The 23,266-nt window shown below is 37.1% G+C and overlaps 1 protein-coding gene across 1 annotated transcript in view; it reads right to left on the bottom strand.

The window, feature by feature from the left end:
• Positions 1–5,028: 5,028 nt before the first annotated feature.
• N4BP1 (NEDD4 binding protein 1) overlaps positions 5,029–23,266 on the bottom strand; it is a 38,912-nt gene continuing 20,674 nt past the window's right edge. The window contains exons 2-8 of the mRNA XM_019619679.1: positions 23,256–23,262; positions 17,777–19,545; positions 15,682–15,812; positions 15,125–15,221; positions 13,349–13,456; positions 11,715–11,822; positions 5,029–10,257 (exon numbers count right to left, since the gene is read on the bottom strand). Coding sequence (XP_019475224.1) covers positions 9,921–10,257; positions 11,715–11,822; positions 13,349–13,456; positions 15,125–15,221; positions 15,682–15,812; positions 17,777–19,545; positions 23,256–23,262 — 2,557 coding nt within the window. The 3' untranslated portion in view covers positions 5,029–9,920. The remainder of the gene's footprint in view (positions 10,258–11,714; positions 11,823–13,348; positions 13,457–15,124; positions 15,222–15,681; positions 15,813–17,776; positions 19,546–23,255; positions 23,263–23,266) is intronic.

Here is a 23,266-nt window from a genome sequence, read left to right as displayed (position 1 = left end):
GTGCTTCAGTGGGCCATTTAGAAAAAATACAGTATGTTGTGAAAAACAAAATTCAGTCAGCATACTTTCTCTTGAAAGTTGCCTTGTGTTGGTTTTCTATTCTGCATGACCAGAGGGTATTTTATTATGTAATCCACATACATAAATTCTGCTTTAAACTTCTTTGGTTTGGTTTGCCTCGTATTTTTTCTATTATTATCCATGAGACATGGTAGGTATTGGCATTCACATGTTGGCAAAAATATTTTTTTATACTGAAAATTGTGATGCATTCTAGCTCTAATATTTGGTATATGTTATGACATGGCTCTTTTCTGTTAGTAACCTGCATTGTGTCCCAAAACTGCATAATTTGGTATAAAAGTACTTCACCATGACTTCTTCAACTACGTGATTTCATGTCCTATAATGGTAAAGTGGGGGAATACAACTCCATAAAATTACCATGGAGTTCCAAGTTGTTATAAGCAGCTACCATGCATTCTGAGTGCCCTATCAGAACCTCATCATCCAAGCAGAAGCAAAATGTACTGCCCATACAGTGTACATCTATTCATGTCTCTCCACGGGAAATTTTTTAACCTCTGGCCTGGGATACAATAATCTCCATTTTAGTATTGGTTTACATAAATCCCAGTTTCTCCTCTGAAATGTGCACAACAGAGAATATGCACTTATTACAATATGTAATGTATCTAATCAATTAGTAGAACAGACAGTTGGCAGAAATATTAACCCAGATCAAATGTTACTAAGTATAAAATGTTAAGCCTGCAAACCCTGTATTTTACAGTAGGGAGGATTTAATGCCTAGCTCTTCCATAGTACAGAGACACAGTGAGACTGTAGTGTTGTCTATGGTAGTTTGCTAAGTTGTTGAAACTCACAAAAACCATTTATTCTGATATACAAACACTGACTTTTCAAATATGTGGCCAGATTTTTACTTGTGGTCTAGAACTCTCTCCGTATGTGGACTCAGTGTTTCAGAGACTTCTGCTGAGTACTGCTTATCAAATTTCTCACCCTTTGCACACTGATATCTGATCAGACCTTCTGCCCCATGTCTGCATTCTCTAACCACAAGATAGCCTCAAAGTTCTAGAAAATAGACTTTGTGTTTGTTTCACTCAGGAAGAAAGTGGAAAGACATTTTCATTTTCATTATTCATTATTTAAAGAAACGTTTACATTTACAGGAATGTTTCTGTATGTTTACAGTATTAGGAGATACTATCATAACAAAACTTGCAATGTATGTCTACCTGTCATTTTATGGGAGGGAAAGAAAACCTGCATGCAACACTAGTATTTAATCCATAACCACTAGAACTAAATAGCAATTCTAATAATGAGAAGATATCACATATGCTTTAGGAGGGAAGGAAATACATCTGTTTCAGTCTCAGCCACTACAGCACCAAATAACCATTGGCAAGTCACCGCTTCTTCCCGCCAGCAGCTTATGAACAGATGCACCCAATTTAAGGCTGACTCCTATTACGTCCTTCTCACTTTGTATTACTGTTAGTGCACTATGATACAAACAAGAGGCAATCAGGGGCTCATCAGTGATAAGAGAACAAAAGGACTATAATTTTTTTACAGGAACATCACAATCTCATTTAATATGCTTTATTAATTATATATAATTAAATAATATATTAAAATAAATCTTAACGTCCTCTCTAAAATAGCTCCACAAGCAGCAACTACTTTCACCTCTTACTAGAATAATGTCCATGAAAGGCCCTGAAACTAATCCCATCACATGGGTTTACATATGAAACATTTTACTCCATCATAATTTTGAAGACTTAAAGTTGCTGCAATACTAGAAAGCTTGATTTGATTTCCATGTGTAAAGTCTAGCTGTGATGGATGTTATAAAACAAAGGATAGTCAGCTACCTTCTGTATCTTCTCCACATCATTACTGACAGCAGAGAACTGACTCGTGACCTAAGCAGTTAAAGGCAATCTGCCAGCTGTGACAATGGAGGCACCAGCACATGGCACTCCTGCAGCAGCAAGGGTAGCGAAAGTGAATCTCCCCAAATTAACACCAGCAGCATTTTAAGCCACTCCAATACGTACCACTTATGAATTACAGCCCTAAGTGATGTTTTAGTCAAAATTAATGTATTGAAAATTTTCAAACAAAATCATTTGTGCGCACACTGAATCAGTAATAAACTCTACAAGTTTATTGCATGTCTACACTAGTATTGTCTTAAACCATTTCATTTTCAGTGCTATGTCCTTAATCGTGTACTCAAATGTCAGTTTCTGGCACAACTCTAGAAGGGAAAAAAGTTTAAACATTTTGAAACTGAATGTTGAATTATGTGTTTCAAAGTTACCAAGCTCTGGAAATTTCTTTTAGGTACTAGCAGCTGCTAGATCTCCCTGCATCTGTGCCAAGAGAATTAAAAAGTTGGCTAAAAAGTTAAAATACAGAAAATTGTACATCTCTAATGTAAAGAATACTTGAGTAGCTTTATCTGAAACAGAAAACATTAATTTCTTTCCAAGAATTGGCAAATATTACTGTTTTAAAGTCCCTACATTTCAGAATGTCAAGAATGTCATTATCCATATTCTTGGTGTTCTGCCAGTAGGAGATCTGGCAGAGGACTCTGATGTGCTCTTTTTAATTCAGGGCCCTCTGCTGCAAAGATCTCCCACAGAGAAGTATTTATAAACCACCATGTATCTCCTCCTCCTCCACAAAAATATTGCCAGACCTTCATGCTCTTGTCTTACAAATATTCATTATTTTCTTCTGCCTTTGCAAGGCACGCAACTGACTGAGGCTCATTTGGACTCAAGGAGCAGTAGTGCTCCTCACGTGAAGATTCAAGAATGGTTCCAGTGTCATTTCATCTTGTGTCACTGTCCCAGCAGAAGGGTTAGCCCCTTTCTCTCTGCTTTCGGATTCTGCTTTGCTTCATACCTAGTTCTGGTAAAGGTAGGCAGGCTCTGCTCCTCTCCTGTTACATGCATCTCTGGGATATCACATCTGATTTTTAACACAATCTCTCTCATGCTATTTTTTTTTTCTTCCTTATGCTTTAATTTTTAGATTTTTTAATTTTTTAATTTTTAGATAGCAGAGTTTTCCCAACATTTCTCATTGCAAAATTGAATTAAGAGTCCTCATAACAAAGGCAAATTGTTACTACCTATTTCATCCTCATCTCAAAACTGAACTGTTAGCAAATTTAAAAAAAAGTACCATCCCTGAGCCAGGAAGCAAAAGGGAAAGATAAAACATGAGGATACCAGTAAAGGTGTAAATTGAAACAGTAAGACAGACAGTGAACTTATGCACTAACAGTGAGTAACTGTGAAAATATTTGTTAAGTTTGTATATAATTTATAACATTCTATCTTTTCTTTGGAGACTGAGTGCAACCTTTGAACTGAAGAATTAACAAGTGGCTCCCTCTACAGAAATGAGAATGCTATCACTACTTATATTTCCAGAAACTTTTAAATGGTTTTATGACCCTCAGAGTAACAGTGAAATTAAAGAATCAAAACATACAGAGTTTGGATTTATCTTCAAAATTTCTTTTAAAGAGGGGGGAGGGGTCTATGCCTACAAGCTTTCCTCTTAAAAATAATAAAGTGAAGACTAACTATTTCAAATAATGCATGTTCATTCAGTAGTTAGGCAGCAAAATTAGCTTACTTTGGGCTTGAACCACAGTACAGATAAAAAATTAATTAGTCTATTCCAGCACAAATCTGATATTACTGGAGAATAGTTTCTATTTTTTTAATTAAAAACATAACTTTTTTTTTTTAGTCTTCAGTGCATTGAAAAAAAACATTCCTTAAACTACTAAAATTCAAGTGAAGACTGAAAAAGGGGAACCAACATATTCAAAAAAGTTTCTTGTTCAAAACATATTACCTCTGAATTGCCGTTAAAATTATATAATGCATGCTTGCAGAATTTAGATATAAATGCAAACAGCAAAACTTGGCTTGTTGCACACAGCTCTGAAACTTCAACAGTACAATGGAACACCATTCATAAACAAGTTCATACACAGAAAGGTAAAAATGCTCATATCTAAAATCCATCTTTTTTTTTTAATTCATCATTATTATTTTTGCGTGAGCAACGCAGTATTTTAGTGTGTCCATAGAATTACTTCCCAATATAGATGCACAGAATTGAGTACACAGTAAAAATACTTTGGACGTGGCTAGTTGCACTGCTGCCAGGGCCTTGGGTTCGTGTTCTTTGATAAAAGGAAGAAATTGAACATCTGAGAGATGCATCTGGTTTTGTAACCATACTCCTCCTGATAGCAGAATCCCCTACCATAGTCTCCACAGTTTCACACAGCACAGTAGGTAGTGTTTGAACTTGCAAGGTAATTATTATTTTAAATATCATTTATTAGAATAACAGGATATGTGCATGAATTGCAGCAGAGCTACAAGTGTCCTAAAAATCAGAACGTAAATCAGATCCAGATCTAAAAATGGCATTGGATGCAGCTACAGAAATAATCCAGTGAGAAAGGCATTCGTAGCAAACACAGTCCTTGAGCTTGTGAAACAGAAGAAAACACTGTCAGAATTAGAAAGACACTGCGTGATTCACTGTTTTTCATGGAACTTTCTCAGGCACTTTCTCTGCTGTTGCAAAGGGCAGTTCAGAAATGCTCTTCCAAAAACCTGACTGCCCTAATATGGCACTGACAGAAAAAGGAAAAGCACCACCAGCACTGAATACTAGGACTTATTTGTAGCTTTTCTTACAATGTGAATAAGACCACCTATATTACACAAAGTCAATCTTAAAATGTAGAGAACAAACTTCTTTTGACAGTTAACTCTTGAATTTAGCACAAATCTCATACCCATAACCAGAAGTCAGAGTTTGAAGAGTTTATCCTGAAGATGATTCTATAAAATATTAAGGGATGGAAGAGGATAACTTTGCACCGCTCATTCATAGGAAATAGTTCCTGGTATTTGCCATTCAAAACAATGTTTCTAATTATTATTTTTTTTTAATTAGTGCAGAAAGGGAGAAAAATGTGACCATTATCAAAACATTTCCATTTTGGTTCTATCCTGCGGAAGTGCTGGGAAGTCATGTGTGTCTCTATGGACTGTAAACCAGGAACAGCCAGTAGAGCTAGAGTGACACTGAAATGTAGAACTTGTATGTAATTTGATTAAGTGCAGCTGTGTTGTTATGTTTCCTTCAGTAAAGGTTGAATAGCATAATGTGTGCTTTAAGAACAGAATTTAGAGAAAGAGATGAAGATTGCAATATACACATATTCTCACATTGGCACCTAAAAATAAAAATGTATGAGGCCAGGATACACGAGTGAAAGAACTGTGCTCAGACATGAACACAGCTCTAGATGATTTAGGGGGCCTATAGTTAACACCAGTCCAAACATAACAAATAGAGAAGCCATTTCCCTTTAAAACCAAGCACAAACAAAGTCCCCAGACCACATTGGGGTTCTGTCTACACTTGAGTAAGTAACTGTGACTTTGAAGTGATTCATCTATTCTTGATTAAGTCCAAACATGAATATTTATTTTGGAATAAGAACACAATACTTAACATTTTTCAGGCGTAGCTCAATCACTCAGGACAAGAAAAACAAACCCCCAGATCTCAGCTTTCAGTTGTGGCAAAGTAATTTATACCAACAGAGGTCTTTCCGCATGGGGATGTAAAAAATACTGAATCCCATCTCCTTCAACAGATTTCTACAGTGTTTACACAGTATTAAATCATAGACATAACAGGAAGTGCATTCTGTAAAAACAGAAGAGTTCTGACCCCTCTGACATCCCTTGCTTTGTGTGTAGGCTGCTCAGCGTAGCAGCATACCTGCAGCTTACCACTTCAGCTTAGTACTGACATGATGACACCCTGTTGGGGCCATCAGTGCAGACAGAATGGTGAGATGTAAGCTCATTTAAAACATACACCTATTGCAGTGCTGAGGGGGGTGCCTTGTGCTCCACCATCCCCTGCCAGTTACCTACCAATCTCTCATCTGCGTCACATTTACCTTCTGCAGCCCAGATTGATACACAAGCTTGCAAAGCCTTCTGCTAAGCAGAATATCAGCCTTCCTTTCTGCTTCCTCACCTCCTTTTTCCTGTCCTCCTCACAACAGCTCACCTGAAGTGAAACAAGACGGACACCCTTTGAGGCTGCACAGCAACAGGGCTGCCTTGGAGCCAGCAGCAGTGATACCAGAGCCAACTGAGGAAGAGCCCTCATGTCAGCACTGCACGGTATCCAAAACAGATACCGTGGTGGGATGAGGAGGATGGACAGAGCAAGCTGTTACTGTGGTAAGGCCCTCAGGAGCATTCGGTGTGAGGTAAGTCAGGTCTTCCTTGTGCCACAGCGTCTCTCTTTGACAAGTGAGAATGATTTAACTGAACATCCACATGAATTCTAAGAATTTTATACACTAAATAAAGGAGCATTGCAGACAAACTTTCATGCATAGAAAAGCAGTATTTTTTTTTTGCCATTAAAAATCCTAAAAAAAAAATAATTGTTTTGATGAGCTTTTAATGATGGTGGTTCCAACAAGGCTTTCTCAGCTGCTCTTCTTCATGCAGTCCAGATCTGTTGTGCACTGAGAGAGGATTTTACGGCTGTTCATACAGCAAGTAAGCTAGTAGGGAATCAGGAACAAGTGAAAACAAAACAGAAACACAGTGATGATTTTGTTCAAAACATAGAGGAAATGCAATCAAGTGTTCTTCTACCATAGACATAGCACTGCAAAAGCTCTATCCACTTTCTTCAAGGAAAATTGAGACCATAGTGACAATGGTCGGAGCTAGTGCCTAAAACTCAAACCTGAAGGCAGAACAGAACCTAACAAACCAAAATAAAATAGAAAACAACCTGTGGTCTCACTGGGACTCATTTCACAGGAACAATTCAATTTCACAGTTTAGACAGCTTGCTTTAATATCCATAAATGCCACAGAAATCAGTTAATTTGTCTAGTCTGTGCTCCTGGGAAAAAGCAGTTAGATGACAGGTTTTAGAGCTACTATTCCCAGCTATGCTTCTTACATCATGCAAAAGTAATCAACTACTACTCTGTTGAGCACTTGACACTACATTCCTCTTTAATTCTTTTCAAATTGGATGTTTAGCTCAGAAAAGAGCAGCACATTAACATTTACGGGTATTAATGTAGCCCTTCAATCCACCGCTAGCTAGTGAGGAGTTTACTCTTCCCTATCTCCCTTACTGGATGTAGTCAACATGGTACCTATCTTTGGCTGCCCCTGCAGGGTCATACTCTTATCTTCTTCACTCCTTGTGAGAGTTGAAAATAAAACTGTATTTCTTTACCTGCACTTCTGCTCTACATGATTCATTTCAGTTTTGAGTATACTGCTGAGCAAAGAAGATATAGAGTAGTCTGTACTGGTCTTGGCTTATTTTTCTAATTTTCCTTATTTAGCTTCAGTTGGGGCAGAGTTGCTTTTCTCCACAGTGCCTGGTATGATGCTGTTTTGGTTTTAGGAGAAAAAGACTGTTGATAGCACTGATGTTTCTAATTGTTGCTGAGCAGAGCTGTACAGTCAAGGATGTTTCAGTTTTCTCTACTCCTGCTGATATCTTGCAGAACGAAAGTTTGAAAAACTGGGGGAGTTAGATTGGATGACCTGCTGCTGCTCAGGGACCAGCTGCTAATTTGTTGGTGGGTGGTAATCGCTTGTGCATCTGCTACAGACATAATTATTAACGAATATCATTTTCTCCTCTTCCTTTTAATTTTTATCTCAACCCTTGAGTTCTACTTTTTTTTTAAAAATAATTTTCTCCCCATCTCACTTGGAAGGGGGAGAGCATGCAAACAACTGTGTGGTGCTCAGCTACCACACAGGTTAAAGCACAACACTTCTAGAAGAGCTTCTTAGAAGCTGATCAAAAGTTTCTCCATCTCACTGTGATGCAATGCTAAGCAGAATTATCAAATTCAGCATCATTTTCCTCCTCAGGATCCCATCCCACTTAAGTGGAAATGCTCGACTGATTGCAACTTACTTCCCTACAGCTCATTAAAACACCCTCTCACATCAGTGATGACAGGCTTTAAAGACCTAAGACTTTGTGAAGACAGACATTGCTGATCACACAGGATTTATTAGTTGAGCATTACTTCTTTTGGAAAGTTGTGCAGTTAAGATAACTTCGCTCACTTGGCCAGACCTATGAATTGTCCACTCAAGTATGAAGGAAAAAAAAGCACAGTCTATTTGGATGCATAACCACATTCGAGCAATTTCTTCCTTCTCACTTTGTTCCTTTTTTGAGTATGTCAATAACTGCTCCTAATATATTTTAGTTTTGCTCTTGCTGCAGCTCCTATTGAGAGAGCCTTCTATTTCTGAGCTCACAATGCATATGAAGAGGTCATCTGAGACAACTGTGAGAAACTTCCAACACCTATTTCCTTAGTTCATCAGTAGATCTGGCTTCTAAAGCAGTGATTTCAAAGTCCAGGGAAAACCAATATTCCTACTCTTCAAGATAAGGCTCAGCATGCCAGAAGTTTAGCATGGGCTCCATACCTCATGCTTTCAGTCACAAGAAAGAAAAAAAAGCACAAAAGAAAATATATTTAAAGGAAAGCATGAAGACTTAAGTGTGTACACAGACATTGTAATCTTCACTTTGCTCCTGGTCCTACTTGCCAGTTTCTGGAAACTACATTCAACTTTCCTGCTACCTTACTTTTGGGCCAGATCCCAGAACAGGTTTAAATGCAGTGTACTAGCTTTGCACAAGGCACAGCATGTAATTCCTATATAAACAGCATCATGTTTTGTTAATAGCCTATTGCAGGATTCTTGTTTAAAACAGGCAGGGCAAAGATAAACAAAACACCACAGGTACTTAAATTATTCCAGAGGCATACTGATTAGTATCAATTAGTATTTTAAGAGCAACACATGCATCACAGAAATTTTAAAGCACTAAAAGCACCTTCTATTGATGAGAGTTGTGATTTTACACATTCTTGCTGGAATCTTACTTTTAACTGCTCTTACAATATAACCCACAGTCTGGATGAACAGGCAAAAGGCTTTTTTTGTTTGTGCACTCTTTGGCCTCCATCTTGGCCGTGTACACAGAACTTACTAGTCACCTGTAATATTACCTGCGAGTCTGTTTAGTATCCAGAATTTATTCATACAATATTTAGTATTATCCATAGCAACACTTACTGTTGTCTGCTTTGCATTTACTCTTTATATAAGAACTAGCACATCTGAATATGGTCAGAAATCTTGGCTCTTGATCACTAGAAACCAACAGGTGCATAATGCCATCTTGTGATAGTATTGCAACAGTACACCAGACTCCAATACAGCTTCCACACAGTGGTCATCAGTTGTTCACAGACCCTTAGGAGTATACATTACTTCCAAAATATATGATGAAGACCTAAGGAAAGCACATAAACATTATACAGCAGTCCCTGTATCTGAAAATAATAAAATGCCTGTTTGTATTTTCACCAAGAAATATTTGGAAGGTTTTCAGTGAAGTAGGTACGAGAAGCACATAAGTGCTTTTGTTTTCTAGAACATACTAACATGTTATTTAAAATGACATCAGTTCTTTAGAACCATTACTGCTTTAATAAGCAATTAAAGTGAAGTGGAAGATTTTTCATAGAAAATATTACACAGATCTGTAGTAGCAGCAGTTTTTAATTTACCAAAAACTGGCATCTATTAGCAACAGGACATACATAAAAACATTGTTTATACAAATAAAATTAGGTTCTGAATATTCACAAAGTAACATGACAGAGCAACATTCTTACTCATACTGACATTTAGTCTGATCAGTTGTGATATAAAAACCCTGTATAATCTTCAGTCAAGCACCATGGCAGATAGTGCATTAAGATCTCTCATGAATGGATGATCAGCTAATATTTTATCAATCTTCTGTCTTTGCTCATAATCAGGAAATATTTTTATCAGGGCTTCTCTTAATCGTACTGTTTCTGAGGCAGATCTTTGTGGTGGAATTGACAGACAAGCCTTCATATTTGTATCCAATGGAAGCCATGCTGCTGAACGATCACCATATGCTCGATTTTTAGGCTGTTGACTGCTGCTGGTTGGATTGGTAACGTGCATGAAGAAAGGTGTCTCAGAAGAATATTGCTCTCTGCTCTGTAAAGTTTTTTGTGCTGACAGAAAATTTCTATGGAATAAAATGAAAATTCATTAAATTGAGATAGAGCGAACACTGTCTCTGTACAGCCACAGAGAAGAAGAAAGCCTACAACTCCTGTACTTCACTGATTGCTCAGTTACTGACTGAAAAAATATGAATCATTTGATTCCAAAGTGAAACAAAACTGTGAGTATAACATTTTTCAGCTTGAATCTGGCATGACTAACAGTATTAAACAACATTACCTAGGACCTGTTCCAATATACCGTGAGCACTATGACACCTACCTGGCAGAGTATAGCAACAGTCAAAGCTCATTTACTGGAAATATCCACAGAAATGTCATTGATTTAAGTGTATTAAAAGATGTGTTTAACACATATATACTGATTCAGAATGTGAAAATGCAGACAGACGGGAGACACTTCAGCCGCTCCATGAGATCATTCTTCATCTATTCGTGTCCACATTTTAGATTGTGGAATTAAAAAACATGGCCTTATATTTTTAATGGGACAATGAAGTTTTTCAGCAATTTTAAGATCTGAGTATTCTATCTTAATTATTGATATTTCATTTCAGACTATTTGAGAAGTTGATGCTACTCAAAACTGCTATCAATTCAGAGCCAATTCCACTTCACGTGCCAGCACATAACACAGAAATATGAACTAGAACTCACATTACAGTTTGTTCTCCTGCTACCAAGGGAAACTGTATAAAATTACAAAGCTCTATTTTAAGTTATACATTAATCCATTTATAATTGTTGGGCTGGTGAAAAAAAGGAAGAGAAAGCCTAATTCTAGTTTAAAAGAACAAATCCATTTTCAAATATTGGCACATAATGCACAGCAAATTCATCCTTCTGAAATACATGCATATTTAAAGAGTACAATCATAACAACATAACAACATAAGCTTATTAATATTAAACATTATAAATCAAGTACAAATGCATTTAAATAGCAACACCCCTCCAAAACAGTTTAACAGTACCATAACCACTTGTGAAATGAAATGTCTCTCCCATGACAAAAGATATGAATTTAGTGTTTCTTTTGTGGTAACTATTGTTCAAGTGTTAATGAGCAAGTGTATTTTGGATACCAGCACTGTAATTGGAAGGACAGACTACCGTATATCTCAACTACCAGTAGGTTTGTGCAATAATGACATACAGTTTGCACTACCTTTGTATGAAAACAACCACAGTGAAACCCCAGAGGAAGTCATTTGAGGCATTTATCTTATTTCAGTTGTGAGAGAGATGTTGATGCAAATGTCACCAGCACTTTCTGAACAGTCTGCAGTAACAGGAAAAAATACCCATGTTTTTAAGCTACTACCTGCTAGTATTCTTGTCTGATTCTACTGTACCCTTACTATATTGCTCTACAGAAATGTTCAAGTGAGCCACAAACAGTTCATTTCCCATCTGAAATCATAACTATCTCAAACAGAAGTGAAAACAGAAATTATACCTAGAACAGCCTTCACTTTGAAGAAAGTCATCTAATCTAGGTCCATTTCTTCCCAAGGGATCATCGGGAACCATAAAAATGTCCCCAGCAAAAGTGTACTGGAGCAACCTGCAAGAGAGTTCTTCCATTATTCTTTACTAACAATGTATTCTCCCCTTCCCACCGTTTATCTCCATAAAAGAGTATATGCCTGGAACAAACACTCCATTCAACATCAGGAGTTACTAGAGCTCATCTAGTGAATACCCATTTTAATTGCAGCCAGCAATCATTGTCAAAGTAACTTTAAGGGAGTGTGTATGTACACTGTTCTTATTTGCACTGCAAAACACTGAGGTGGTTGAGTTTTTTTTTCCTTTTACAAACAGCATATGTCAGGTGACTGCATTTTTTTTTTAAACAGAGACCAGTGTGGAATTTTCCAGATGATTATAGAAGATTTTCTGGTTGTTCAAACTCCCCTACTTTGTAAGGATCTTGAAACACAAAGCAATTAGTGCTTATGTTATCAGAAAGCCACACAACTAGCAAACATTTTTAGATGCTTATGGTTGAAACACAAACGCTTTTTTTTTCTGGAATTATTTTGGGCTGGTGGAAAATCTGCCTTCAGGGAAACTCAATCAACTAAAATTTGTCTGTGAAGAGATTTGGTATAGTGGAATTTCCCCAGAAGTAAAACTAACAGCAGACTAACAGCAGATGTTAACACATGATCTTAAATAAAGAAAAAACACAGAAACAGACTAAGAATGACATTAATTATTCTTACTGAAGTACTGTATGAGAACAGAACCTGACTTCTGTAAAACTCACTTAAGAAAGAGTGAAAATATCCATGTGAACCCAAGTCAGTTTTCAATTATTTTAATGTATGTATACAGAACCCAATCACTGCAGCAAGTGTTTGCTCAGAGGATGTCAAAGACTGAGGGATTAACAAGCAACTTGGTCAAAACTGAACAGAAGAATGTACCGTCCTATTAAGAGGACCTGATTTAACTGGAAGAAAAAAATGGAGATCAGAAAAAGAAAGAAACTGGTTTGCACAAGAGAAACTATGACCTATAGAGAATCCACAAATTGAAACAGGGATACTTGACAGCTAAGTGAACTCTTCTAGCCCTACAGGATGCTCAACAGATGTATGGAAACAGCTACAGGGATAACATTCATTATTTTGCTTAGCTACATCTATTTGCTGTACTGCAGAGCAGAGTGAGTAATTCTGAAACTTTAACAGTGACACTGTGTCTGCATCAGCCACTGTATCTCCTTGAAGAAATGAACTGACAAAAAGACTGAGAACGGCTTGCTAAGTGTGTACTCTTAGCAGAATGTAACACTTAAACTTCGGAAGCACAGCTTGGCTGCCACAGAGGAGCTTCTACTTAGATGAGCAATTAACAGACACGCATTAGAAGATCTGTGAATAACAGGGATATCAGGCTACTCAACACACAATTAGAAGGTCACAAATCAAAGGGGTGATACTAATAGTAACTTTTGTGCTCTAAAAGAATTGCATCATAGGTTACCTTCATGTAATTATTATTTAAAACTTTTTTTATTAGGGTGCCTGCAACTTTAAGGACAAACATCTTACAAGGCTTTATAGAAATCTAAGTAATTACCTTTTCTGAATAATTTCTCTCCAGGCAAATGATTCTGTCACAAATTCTCTGAAGTTATCGTTAGTCACAATAACACCTCCAGTTTTATCAGCAAGATGTAATAAAAATCTGTAACATTCATTTCAAAGACAGTTATAGTAGTCCTCTTTGCTGAAAATTGTTCAAAGACCTAGAAAACTAAATATTCTTAACATCCAAAAGTAATTTATTTACAGGAAGAAATTTAAACACAGGAAAATTATTTTTGACCCATTATTAACTTTAAAAAAAATACAGTTTTAGGCAGCATTCATTATTTGCTGCACATAATTTTTATGGGAGGCTTTTTTCCCCCACCTGAAGACAAAAATACCGACATGAAAGCATAAAACCTTCCAAACACAGAATTAATGGATTCTGAAATATTTGTAGACATAAGTGGCTTTTTTTTTTAAAAAAAAGAACAGTATTTATTATGGATTCAAACCCAACTTATTCAGATATACCTTTCTGCTTAATATTAATATGTTCTGCAATACAGTGTTTTGCACATTACTTAGTTTGCTTTGTCAACAAAAACTGTGGCTACCATTTTGTTAAACAAGTTATGACACTAATTTAGAAAATTCCACTGTATTTACCTATTTGAAAATAAGCTTTTTGCTAGTTGAAACACTGCACAGAGATGACTTTAGCAAAGACACAATGGTTGGTACTTTTTAAAGATGGAAAATGAGACATTTCAAACAAAGTGCAAATGTTAATGCAACACTCACTTCCACAGTAATCTTAAAATTACTGCACCTATATAACATTACATATACAAGCTGCCTATATGTAAAATATTATTATGTAAACTACTCCAACTTGATCTCTCCTACAAAATTATAAAATATTACACATTTTTTCTACATTATTACTAAAGAAACTGGAGTTTGACATTTTAAAAAGTATATGAAATTACAGAGCACTTCATTTATATTTTGCATATCAAATTTGCAGCCAGGTACATGACTGTATGATGCAACAAAATAGACATGCCCATGATGCAGAGAACTTGACAATTCCACAGTCAGAAAAGTACAAATTATTATTAGAACTAAACTGCACTAGCTGTCTGACAAAGATAGAAATAGCTCATCCAAGCATAATTTGGTAAGCTGGATGTAGAAGAAACCTTTACTACTATGTTCTTCTGACTAGGAGGATTTGGTAAAACAAAAAAGCACTAGCGCACTCCACTCCATCCACCAAAAACTTAGTACTGTGTTGTCCATTGCAAAACGATCCCCACATTTGGAAGCATAATTTTGGTTCTCAAATTAACTTACAAATTTAGCAGCCCAAGCAGTGTTACAAATATACCAGCACAAGTACATAACTGTGTCTATATGCCACAATGACATTAAGAAGGAAAAGAACGAAATGGATAAGTAGCTAGTTCGTGCTAGTGCTCCCCAGACTTACAAGATCACTTAGGGATAAATCAACGATCAGGAAAGCATAAAAAAACCTTAGTAAAACATTCGTTTTCCCCCTCAATGCAAGTAATGACATTTGAAACAGATTCACTTAAAATTTTGCCAAGAAAATTGTCCAAAATTAATTCAACGCAGCATGTACAAGAACACGATTTATTTCATGTTACTGTTACAATATAATATGTGAAAGTCAGTCTAAAGCTGAACACATAGCACTCTGTCAAGACATGCTGAACAACTAGATAATAGTACTGATAGTGAAAGACTAAGCACAATCAGGTGTAAAATGTTTTTAACAACTATGCGGATTCCATACCTGTCATCATGAGAAGCAATCCTTGCTCCCAACACCATCCTTGAAGGAGTTAAAGACAATATTCCAACATCTTCCAGCTGTGTTAAGAAATCCTGCTCTGTTAAAGGATGAAACAACTGTTCAATAAAAATAAAAGCTTTCCTCCAAGCTATGTATGGATTTGACAATTAAAATATATATACACACACAAAGATATATATATTATATATATAAATAGCAGAGAAGATAGGTTATTTTTGTATCTATTAATTTACAGAAGTAGCATACTGATAGCTGAAGAGTTATTAACATATAAGCAGAGGGAGAAAAGGCTGAAACCAGAAATTAAAGAGCAAAGAAACAAAATTGCAAAAAAAAGTCTCCATCTATGGCTTATCAGCAAGTCTATACAGAATATCAGAGTATCTCACAATGTATGTTGAAAACAAATTATTCGTGCTTAGCACAAGTGTTCCTTCCTTTGTTTTATGAAATATTTGTTCTGCATTTTCATAGGAGTACCCAAATAATTATTTACAATTTAAATTAAGAAAACATTAGGAAACTATTTGCCACACCTGTAATGGAAGGATCACGTCTTGTTCTCCACTGTGGAACAAACACAGTAATATTTCTGTGGCCACGTTTCCAAAAGTAGTCAACAGCTATTGCAATTCCTCGACAGGAGAAGAACTTCCTTAATCCATGACTTGAGAGGAGGAGGAATGGGAAGAAAAAGATAAGATTAAATTCAATAGAGTTTTACTACTATTAATGCAACAAAACAGAAGTAGGAAAATATACCTACGGCCTCAGCAAAATAAAAGCTAGATAGATATTACAGATGAAAAATATTATAATGAAAAAAATGTCTTCAGCACAGAAAGAGAACAGAATTATCACCTGCAATTTAATGTAGTTCAGTCTTCTTTAGCTTTCATTAGTACAATACCTGGGTAATTAGAAGTACATTTACCTTTAAAAAGAGGCTAACAAAAATTGTTTCAGAAAATTATACATAAGACCATCAGCATGCTATGTATCCAAAAACAATCCCAGTATAAAACAGTTTAACTAGTTGCCCAAGATTAACTGATAAATTCAATGATAATATGAGATGGTAGGGCCTCCTTTTCCTTTTCAACAACCTGAGTTACGATTTTCAAACAAAATAATAAAATGTCTTCAAAAACATGCCTTCAAAACACTGTAGTGGCAATCCTTTAGAAATTAAGATGCTCATTACTTGTTTTCTACAACTCAGTTAAGTGACTCTCGTTAAAAATCAACAATTGCCTACTATGAATGATGCAGAGTTTGGAGTCGACCACCAGAAGTTGATGAAGTTGATGAACTATATAACTAGGTACTTCAGGGTTATTATTTGGCACTCTACAGAAGTTATCAACAAATACCAAGACATCACAAAAGGAATCATCAGGTTATGATTGTATGTTCCAACTCTAGGGAAGTCTCTTGCATCTACTGCCTGGAAGTAGATGACTTATCTTGACCATTCAGATACAATTTCTCAGCAGAAAAGTGTATCTTATAGAATTTGTGAATCACTGATACTATTGCCACCTACTCATATACAGTACCCCATTCAAGAATTATTATCCTAGACTTAACTAGTTAAGACTGATAAAAGGCTCTTTTGGGTTTCCAATCTCTCAAGTCAGCTTTTTATTGTTGTGGCAGCAAGGCTGCAAGCAAACAAGAAAACCCACTTTACTCTTAAGCTGAAGGTAACTTCACTTTTCTCTTAGTTGCCTGCAAAAGCAAGTCAACTTTTGTTAACAGAGCTCTCACTGAAATTACTTCTGACTGAGGCTTTAAATACTGAGATCTGAGGCTTTAAATACTGAGATGAACAATGATAATTCCAAGTACGTTGCTTTAAAATGGCACACGTCATCAAAGCTTGACAGTTGCCAAAATATTGTAGAATTCAATTTTCATTTTGTAAACTCTTGTTATCAAGAAGGAGCTCATCTACCAACTAAAGTACATTTGGTTTTAGATTCCATCAACTATCCTGTTAATTTTTTTTTTTCAGATATTAATATTTGGATTTCATAAATCTGAGCTGTTTTAGAAATTACTGAAAGTTCTACCAAAGCAAGAAAGTTTAATCTTAAAGGGCTTTAGAGCAAATCTTTCCAAGAATAAATAATAATCACCTACCAATTCAAATCAAAGCCAAAGACCTTCCTTTTTCCACATGGTCAACTTTAAACTATTTACTCTTTTTTTTTCCTTTAAAAGTAAATTCTATATTAATTGTTTTTATGATATAGTAAATCATAACTACGTTAGTTAGATTTGTAAACTGGTATAAAAGTCATATACAGAATCAGCTAAAATCTTGTGAATAGTAACTTAAGGCTGTCATAAACATGAACAGTTACTAAATGGAGAATGAAAACTATCAAAACTGCTATGTTTGAAATTAAACTGGCTGTCACTTGCACATAATCTTTCATTATTAAACCTTACCCTAACTTATCAGTGTAGCCACTACTACTGTCTGAAAAGCACAGCTCAATACATATTGATCACCAAAAAGCTAGCTACCAGAAATTTTATACATACTAAAGCAACTTCATCGTCCCAACTTCATGTGAAAGTTTACTGAACGTTTAATAAAGAGATAGCAAGAACAGTACTTACGAAATGGCAACATTGCTTCCATCAATAATGATATGTTTTAAATGTGGTTTCCCAGGTTCATTTTTCAACTCCAGTCTGTATGGCTTTTTGAGAGATTCCAGAAATCTTTGGACACCAGTAATTGATGGATCAATATGACGTCTGTATGATCTGTCCATCTCTCTGTCAGGATTTGTAGAATTTATCTCTGAAGACGATACATGGGCTTGGGTAGGATTTTCAAAATTCGACATTTGAGAAGCGTGTTGGTTGGGAGATCTCACTTGATAAGAGCTGCAGTGTCCTAACTGGTCCTCTACAACAGAATGACTATTCTGCACAGGTGAGGACCCTGCAGATTTTTGCTGAACTGCATTTTTACTCTTAGCTGAGGTACACTGCACATCTGAGCTCCCTCTGGCTACAAAATCAACATCTTTGGGAGCTCCAGCCTGCGTAGGACTGAGAGGTACAAAACCATCAGTTTCTGTATCACTTGATGTTGAGTTATGATTCTTACCAGGACAATAATTATCTCTTTGTTTATAGCATATAGCTGAACTTTTACCAGGAGAGACAGGTTTGCATACAGATGCATGCATTTTACCTTCTGCATCAACTTGAGTACTTGAGATCTCTCTGATTTTGTGACGTTCTGTTCTCGTCTCATTTGAAGTATGACTGGTTTTAAGTGGATTTTTCTTGCAAGAAACATCCTCATCTTCTACTTTATGTGAACTATTTGCATTACTTCCTAAACGAAGATTTGTAGTTCCAGGCGTTTTAGATGACCATTCTTTTTCTTTTTGAAACTTTAAGTTTTCTTTTTCAATTTCTTCTAGCAATGTTAAGGGTTCCACAGACTGTCCTAGAACACCAATAACTTTTTCCACAATACTTTGTGAATATCCCATTGTTCTAAAAAAGTTTACAAGAATCTTATATTCTATTTCCTCACTGATATCATCACCTTCTTTTATACAGTAACTGGGATCATCTAATTCACCACAGCTACCTGAAATCAGATCGATAACTGTATCCCTCTTGGAAGGATCGCTGTGCAAGACAGAATTCACTTCCTGGTCATTTTCCAAAGAGAACTGCTTTTTAGGGAGACTTTCCTCAGCATCAGAAAACCTTCTTTTACAAGATTGTCTTTCTTTAGATGCCATTGCCTCTAATGGAGGCACAACATTTATGGGAACAAAACTTTTTTCAGGAGCATCAGAAAACACGTTGTCCATTTGCTTTGTAAGCTCAGTTACAGGAGTCCCAGCATTGTTTCTCTCTTCCTCATCCCCTGTTTTTCCATCTCTGCTTGTAACAATAACTTCGGAGGTTTTGTCCTGTAAGAGCTCTGCTGGGCTTCCAGATCCTGTAAGATCTATAATAGTACCCCCTGACTCACAACATTCAGTTTGCATAAGAGTTAGGAGTTCTCTTTTTAGCGAGCTAGGCAAAATCAATAAATCCATTGTATATTTATCTGCATGTGCTTCCACAAATTGCCTAAATTGCTTTTTAATATCTGATTCATATTCGCTTGACAAGCTTTCATTATTCTCAAAAAGCTTCACAAACTGCTGAACTTGACTTTGAGCCATAACAACTGCTTCTGCACCCCCTTTAATACTAAGCAATCCTATTTCCAGTACGGTTATGTCAGCACAGGTATCTTGGATAAGACTGTTGAGAAACATGTTCTGTGCACCAACAAAAATACAGTGCATGTCCTTTGGATAGTATTCTTTTTCTTCTAGTTCAGGTTCACAGAGACCCTTAATATACTCCTAGAAGGAGAAAAAGACAGAGGAGTGAATTTTGTGAAAAGCTGATATTTAAAACTAGTCAGTAATGGACCAATACATTAGAGTTACAGAACTGCAGGGGTTAAAAGGTACCTCTAGAGATCACCTAGTCCAACCCCCTGCCAAAGCAGGCTCCCTACAGCAGGTTGCACAGGTAGGCATCCAGGCGGGTCTACGAGATCTCCTCAGGAGACTCCACACGCTCTCTGTGCAGCCCGTTCCAGTGCTCCGTCACCCTTACCATGAAGTTCTTATGCACTTTTGTGTGGAACTTCCTATGCTCCAGTTTGTATCCGTTTCCCTCTGTCTTATTGTCACACACTGCTAAAATGGTCTGGCCTCAGCCCTTTGCCTCCCACATCTTAGATATTTAGACACTGATCTCAGTCTTCTTTTCTCAAGGCTGAACAGACTCAAGTTGCTCAGCCTTTCCTCATGGGAGGCGGCCCAGGACCTTTATCATCTCTGTGGCCCTCTGCTGGACTCCTTCCAGGAGATCCCTGTCTTTTTTGTACCTGGGAGCCCAGAACTGGACACAGTACTCCAGGTGAGGCCTCAGCAAGGCAGAACAAAGGGGGATGATCATCTCCCTTTTAACTCACCCCAGGACACCACTGGCCTTCTTGGCCACCAGGGCACACTGCTGGCTCATGGCCAACCTGTTGCCCATCAGGACCCCCACATCCTTCACTGCAGAGCTCCTCTCCAGGAGGTCAATCCCCCAGTCTGTACTGGTGGTTAACATGTGGTGATTCTTCCCTAGGTGCAAGACTCTACTCTTGCTCTTGTTAAACCTCACCTGGTTCCCTCTCTGCCCAACTCTCCAGCCTGTCCAAGCAAAATAAAAATAAAGCCTGGTTTGCACAATAAATTTGAGAACGTAAATACTCCAAGTAAACTACATAACAAATACAAAACACATATCTGAAGTGATTTTAAATAGATTTCATAGAAAGCTAACCTTTTAATGATATTCCATTTTTTATAACTAAATTCACTTGAAACTGATAGTAATTGAGTATTTAAGCTGTGGTTCCAAATACACCATATATTTACTTTATCACTGAAAAAAATCTTAATGTTCTTGATTCTCAGAACTCTTAGTATCTGGAAGCACTCAGCCTCAAACAAGTAAAGGCATTGCCATTTTTGCCTTAAATTTAAGAAAGGCTGAGTAGTTACAATTATGATATTTGGACCAAACTCAACCTTTACTTACAGTATTTACAGAGTAACTCCTTTGGATTTCAGAACGGTATCTATGTCACTCAATTAAAAACACAGCTAAAATGAAGCAGTTTTCAATTACTTACTAACTTTAGTAAAATAATCTCTTTATTTTACTAGACTAAATCATCTAAAATAAGTCTTGATCTTTCCCACAGTCTTTAGTTTTAGCATTCACTTTTAACAAGACAAGTCAGAAAGATTTATTTTGTTATACCCACTCTTTGGTCAGAGAACACACACTTCATCAGAAGCACCTTGCACTAGAGTAAACTCATAGCAGAAGACTTGTAAAGACCACTTCTGAAGAACTCCCAAAGAGTAACAGCAGAAGTATTTATATTTTTGTCTATTTATTTTATGTTCTTTGTCCTATATTTATTACTGAGGCATGACACAACACAAGTAGTAGCATCCATCAAAAGCTAACCTACAGAAAAAATTAAGAAAAAGCAAGACAAAAACAAAAAGAGGTGAACAATGCCTGGACTGCAACAGATTTCATTAATCAAAAAGAACATTCACATTTTTCAGCTAAGAGTAGAAAAAAAACCATCTACTACCAAAAAGAAAAATCACAGCCAAATTCTTAACAGCAAGGCAGCTTTTGACTACAGCAGGGTATTTCAACAGGGTATTTTGATGAGGGCTCATTACAGGGTATTCTGAAAAAGTAGACAATATTGACAAAATATTGAGAAAATTACACAAATCTCCAGTTCTGTGTTAAACATGGACAGAATTGCTAAAAGTTCAGGATTTGTTGTTGTTTTTATAGATTAAAAAAGGATTGTGATTTTCACCACCCAGAAGTTAAATAAATAAATTCTCTATAATACTGTGATCTAAACATGCCAGAGTTCAGAAGCTGCCAAAGCACAACCCTATTTTTCTGGTCAGGCAGCATTATTTTTCTTAAGTCTACTGTACTTCAAACTCTACAATGTAGTGAAACCACTTTCTAAGCTGCAGTCATGATATTTCCAGATTCTGGAGTATATCAAATTTTACTATCTTCCCTTAGTCTTGGAAATTGAAATTCTCTTCTAAATGAAACTGAAAGCCATTACAATGCAATGAAGAATGCAAGGACACTTTTTATCTCTGAGTCATACTGGTGTAAGCATCAAGGCAGGGCGCTTCAAGACATTACCAGTACAAATTGTTTCTGCAGCAAAGTCAACAGAAAAATGTTTGTGCCTTAGCCATCACATGACTGCTGTTGCTAAAAACAACGGGATTAAAAAACTTACGTCAAGATCTGAGAATGAAACAGCACTGAAGAATGAATATTGCAAACAATTGATGAATTAAAACACAAATTGCTGTAATAGAATGTTTCAAGAGAACAGAAAGGTGTGTGATAATACTTTCTAGTCAACAAGCCATCCAGATAAGGTCTAAAGAAGGCTTTAAATGTAAGGGAAGAATCTCCTACACCCTTTCAAGTATGTGGAGTAAGGAGCAATTTGTAAGCTGCCAGGAAAAAAGCAATTACAAAATTGAAAATTGTTTTCCAGCCTTTTTCTGAAAGAAAAAACGAAAAGGAAGTTGTACTGCAGCTGCCCAGAGAGGAGAAATATCCTTTATGTCACCTGTAACAGCTTCCAGAGTCTCTGAGCCCAACAGTAGAATCAAACTGGTTGAGATCCAGAGTTAATTCAGCAACCTTAACTTTCATGATGTCTTTGCTAGAACTGTTGCATTACACAGGGAAAGGAATCAAGTTCTTCAAAGCGGAATGTTTAGACAGTGAATTACATCATAAAATCCACTGTGTACCTGTGTGTTAAAGACACAAAAAGCCCAGATACTAGGACTTCGGGCTTGAGAGCTACCTGCAGCCTACCGGTCCTCACAACTGCTGCACTCAGCACACAAAATGAGCACCAGCAGAACACAGCTCCTGCTGACACCCCTACATGCCAGCTGAACAAGGGGTGTAACTGATTTTACACAAGCACCTCGCAGCAGCCAGCACCATCACCAATGGCACAAGCAGCACTGAGAGCTTTCTTCTCGCTTAAAGAAAAAAGAAAGCTCCAGCAAACAGGTGAAGAAGCCCGGAGCTGCCAACTTTCTTCCTGGAGGAAATGAGAGCACGGCCAAGCCGTCACTCAGAGCCCTGCCAACAAGCCACGGAATCAGCGAGGTGCGTAAACCAACCGCAAAACCTGGCAACACCCAACCGAACCCTGCGGCTTCTGGAACCGGAGAAGAAAAAGAAGTTAGAGAGAGCCGCGTTCTGCTCGCTCTGAGCACCGTCAGGTGCCGGAGGTCGCACTCGAGGACTTTGCGCCGCGTCCCCGGCAGCGCTGCCCTTCGCTCTCGCAGTTCAGTAACTTCCGACACGGATGCCGGCAGGTCCCGGCACGTCCTCACCCCCCACCCGCTGCTCCCCGAGTCGGCCCCGGCGCAGCCCGGCGGAGGGGGTTCAGTCGCGCTCCCCTCCCCCCGCCCCGTACCTTGGCGCTCC

The sequence above is a fragment of the Meleagris gallopavo genome, chromosome 13 (genome assembly GCF_000146605.3).
Source record: "Meleagris gallopavo isolate NT-WF06-2002-E0010 breed Aviagen turkey brand Nicholas breeding stock chromosome 13, Turkey_5.1, whole genome shotgun sequence".
Lineage (NCBI taxonomy): Eukaryota > Metazoa > Chordata > Aves > Galliformes > Phasianidae > Meleagris > Meleagris gallopavo.
Note: the sequence above shows the minus strand (reverse complement) of the source record. Positions and strands in the feature narration are given on the sequence as shown.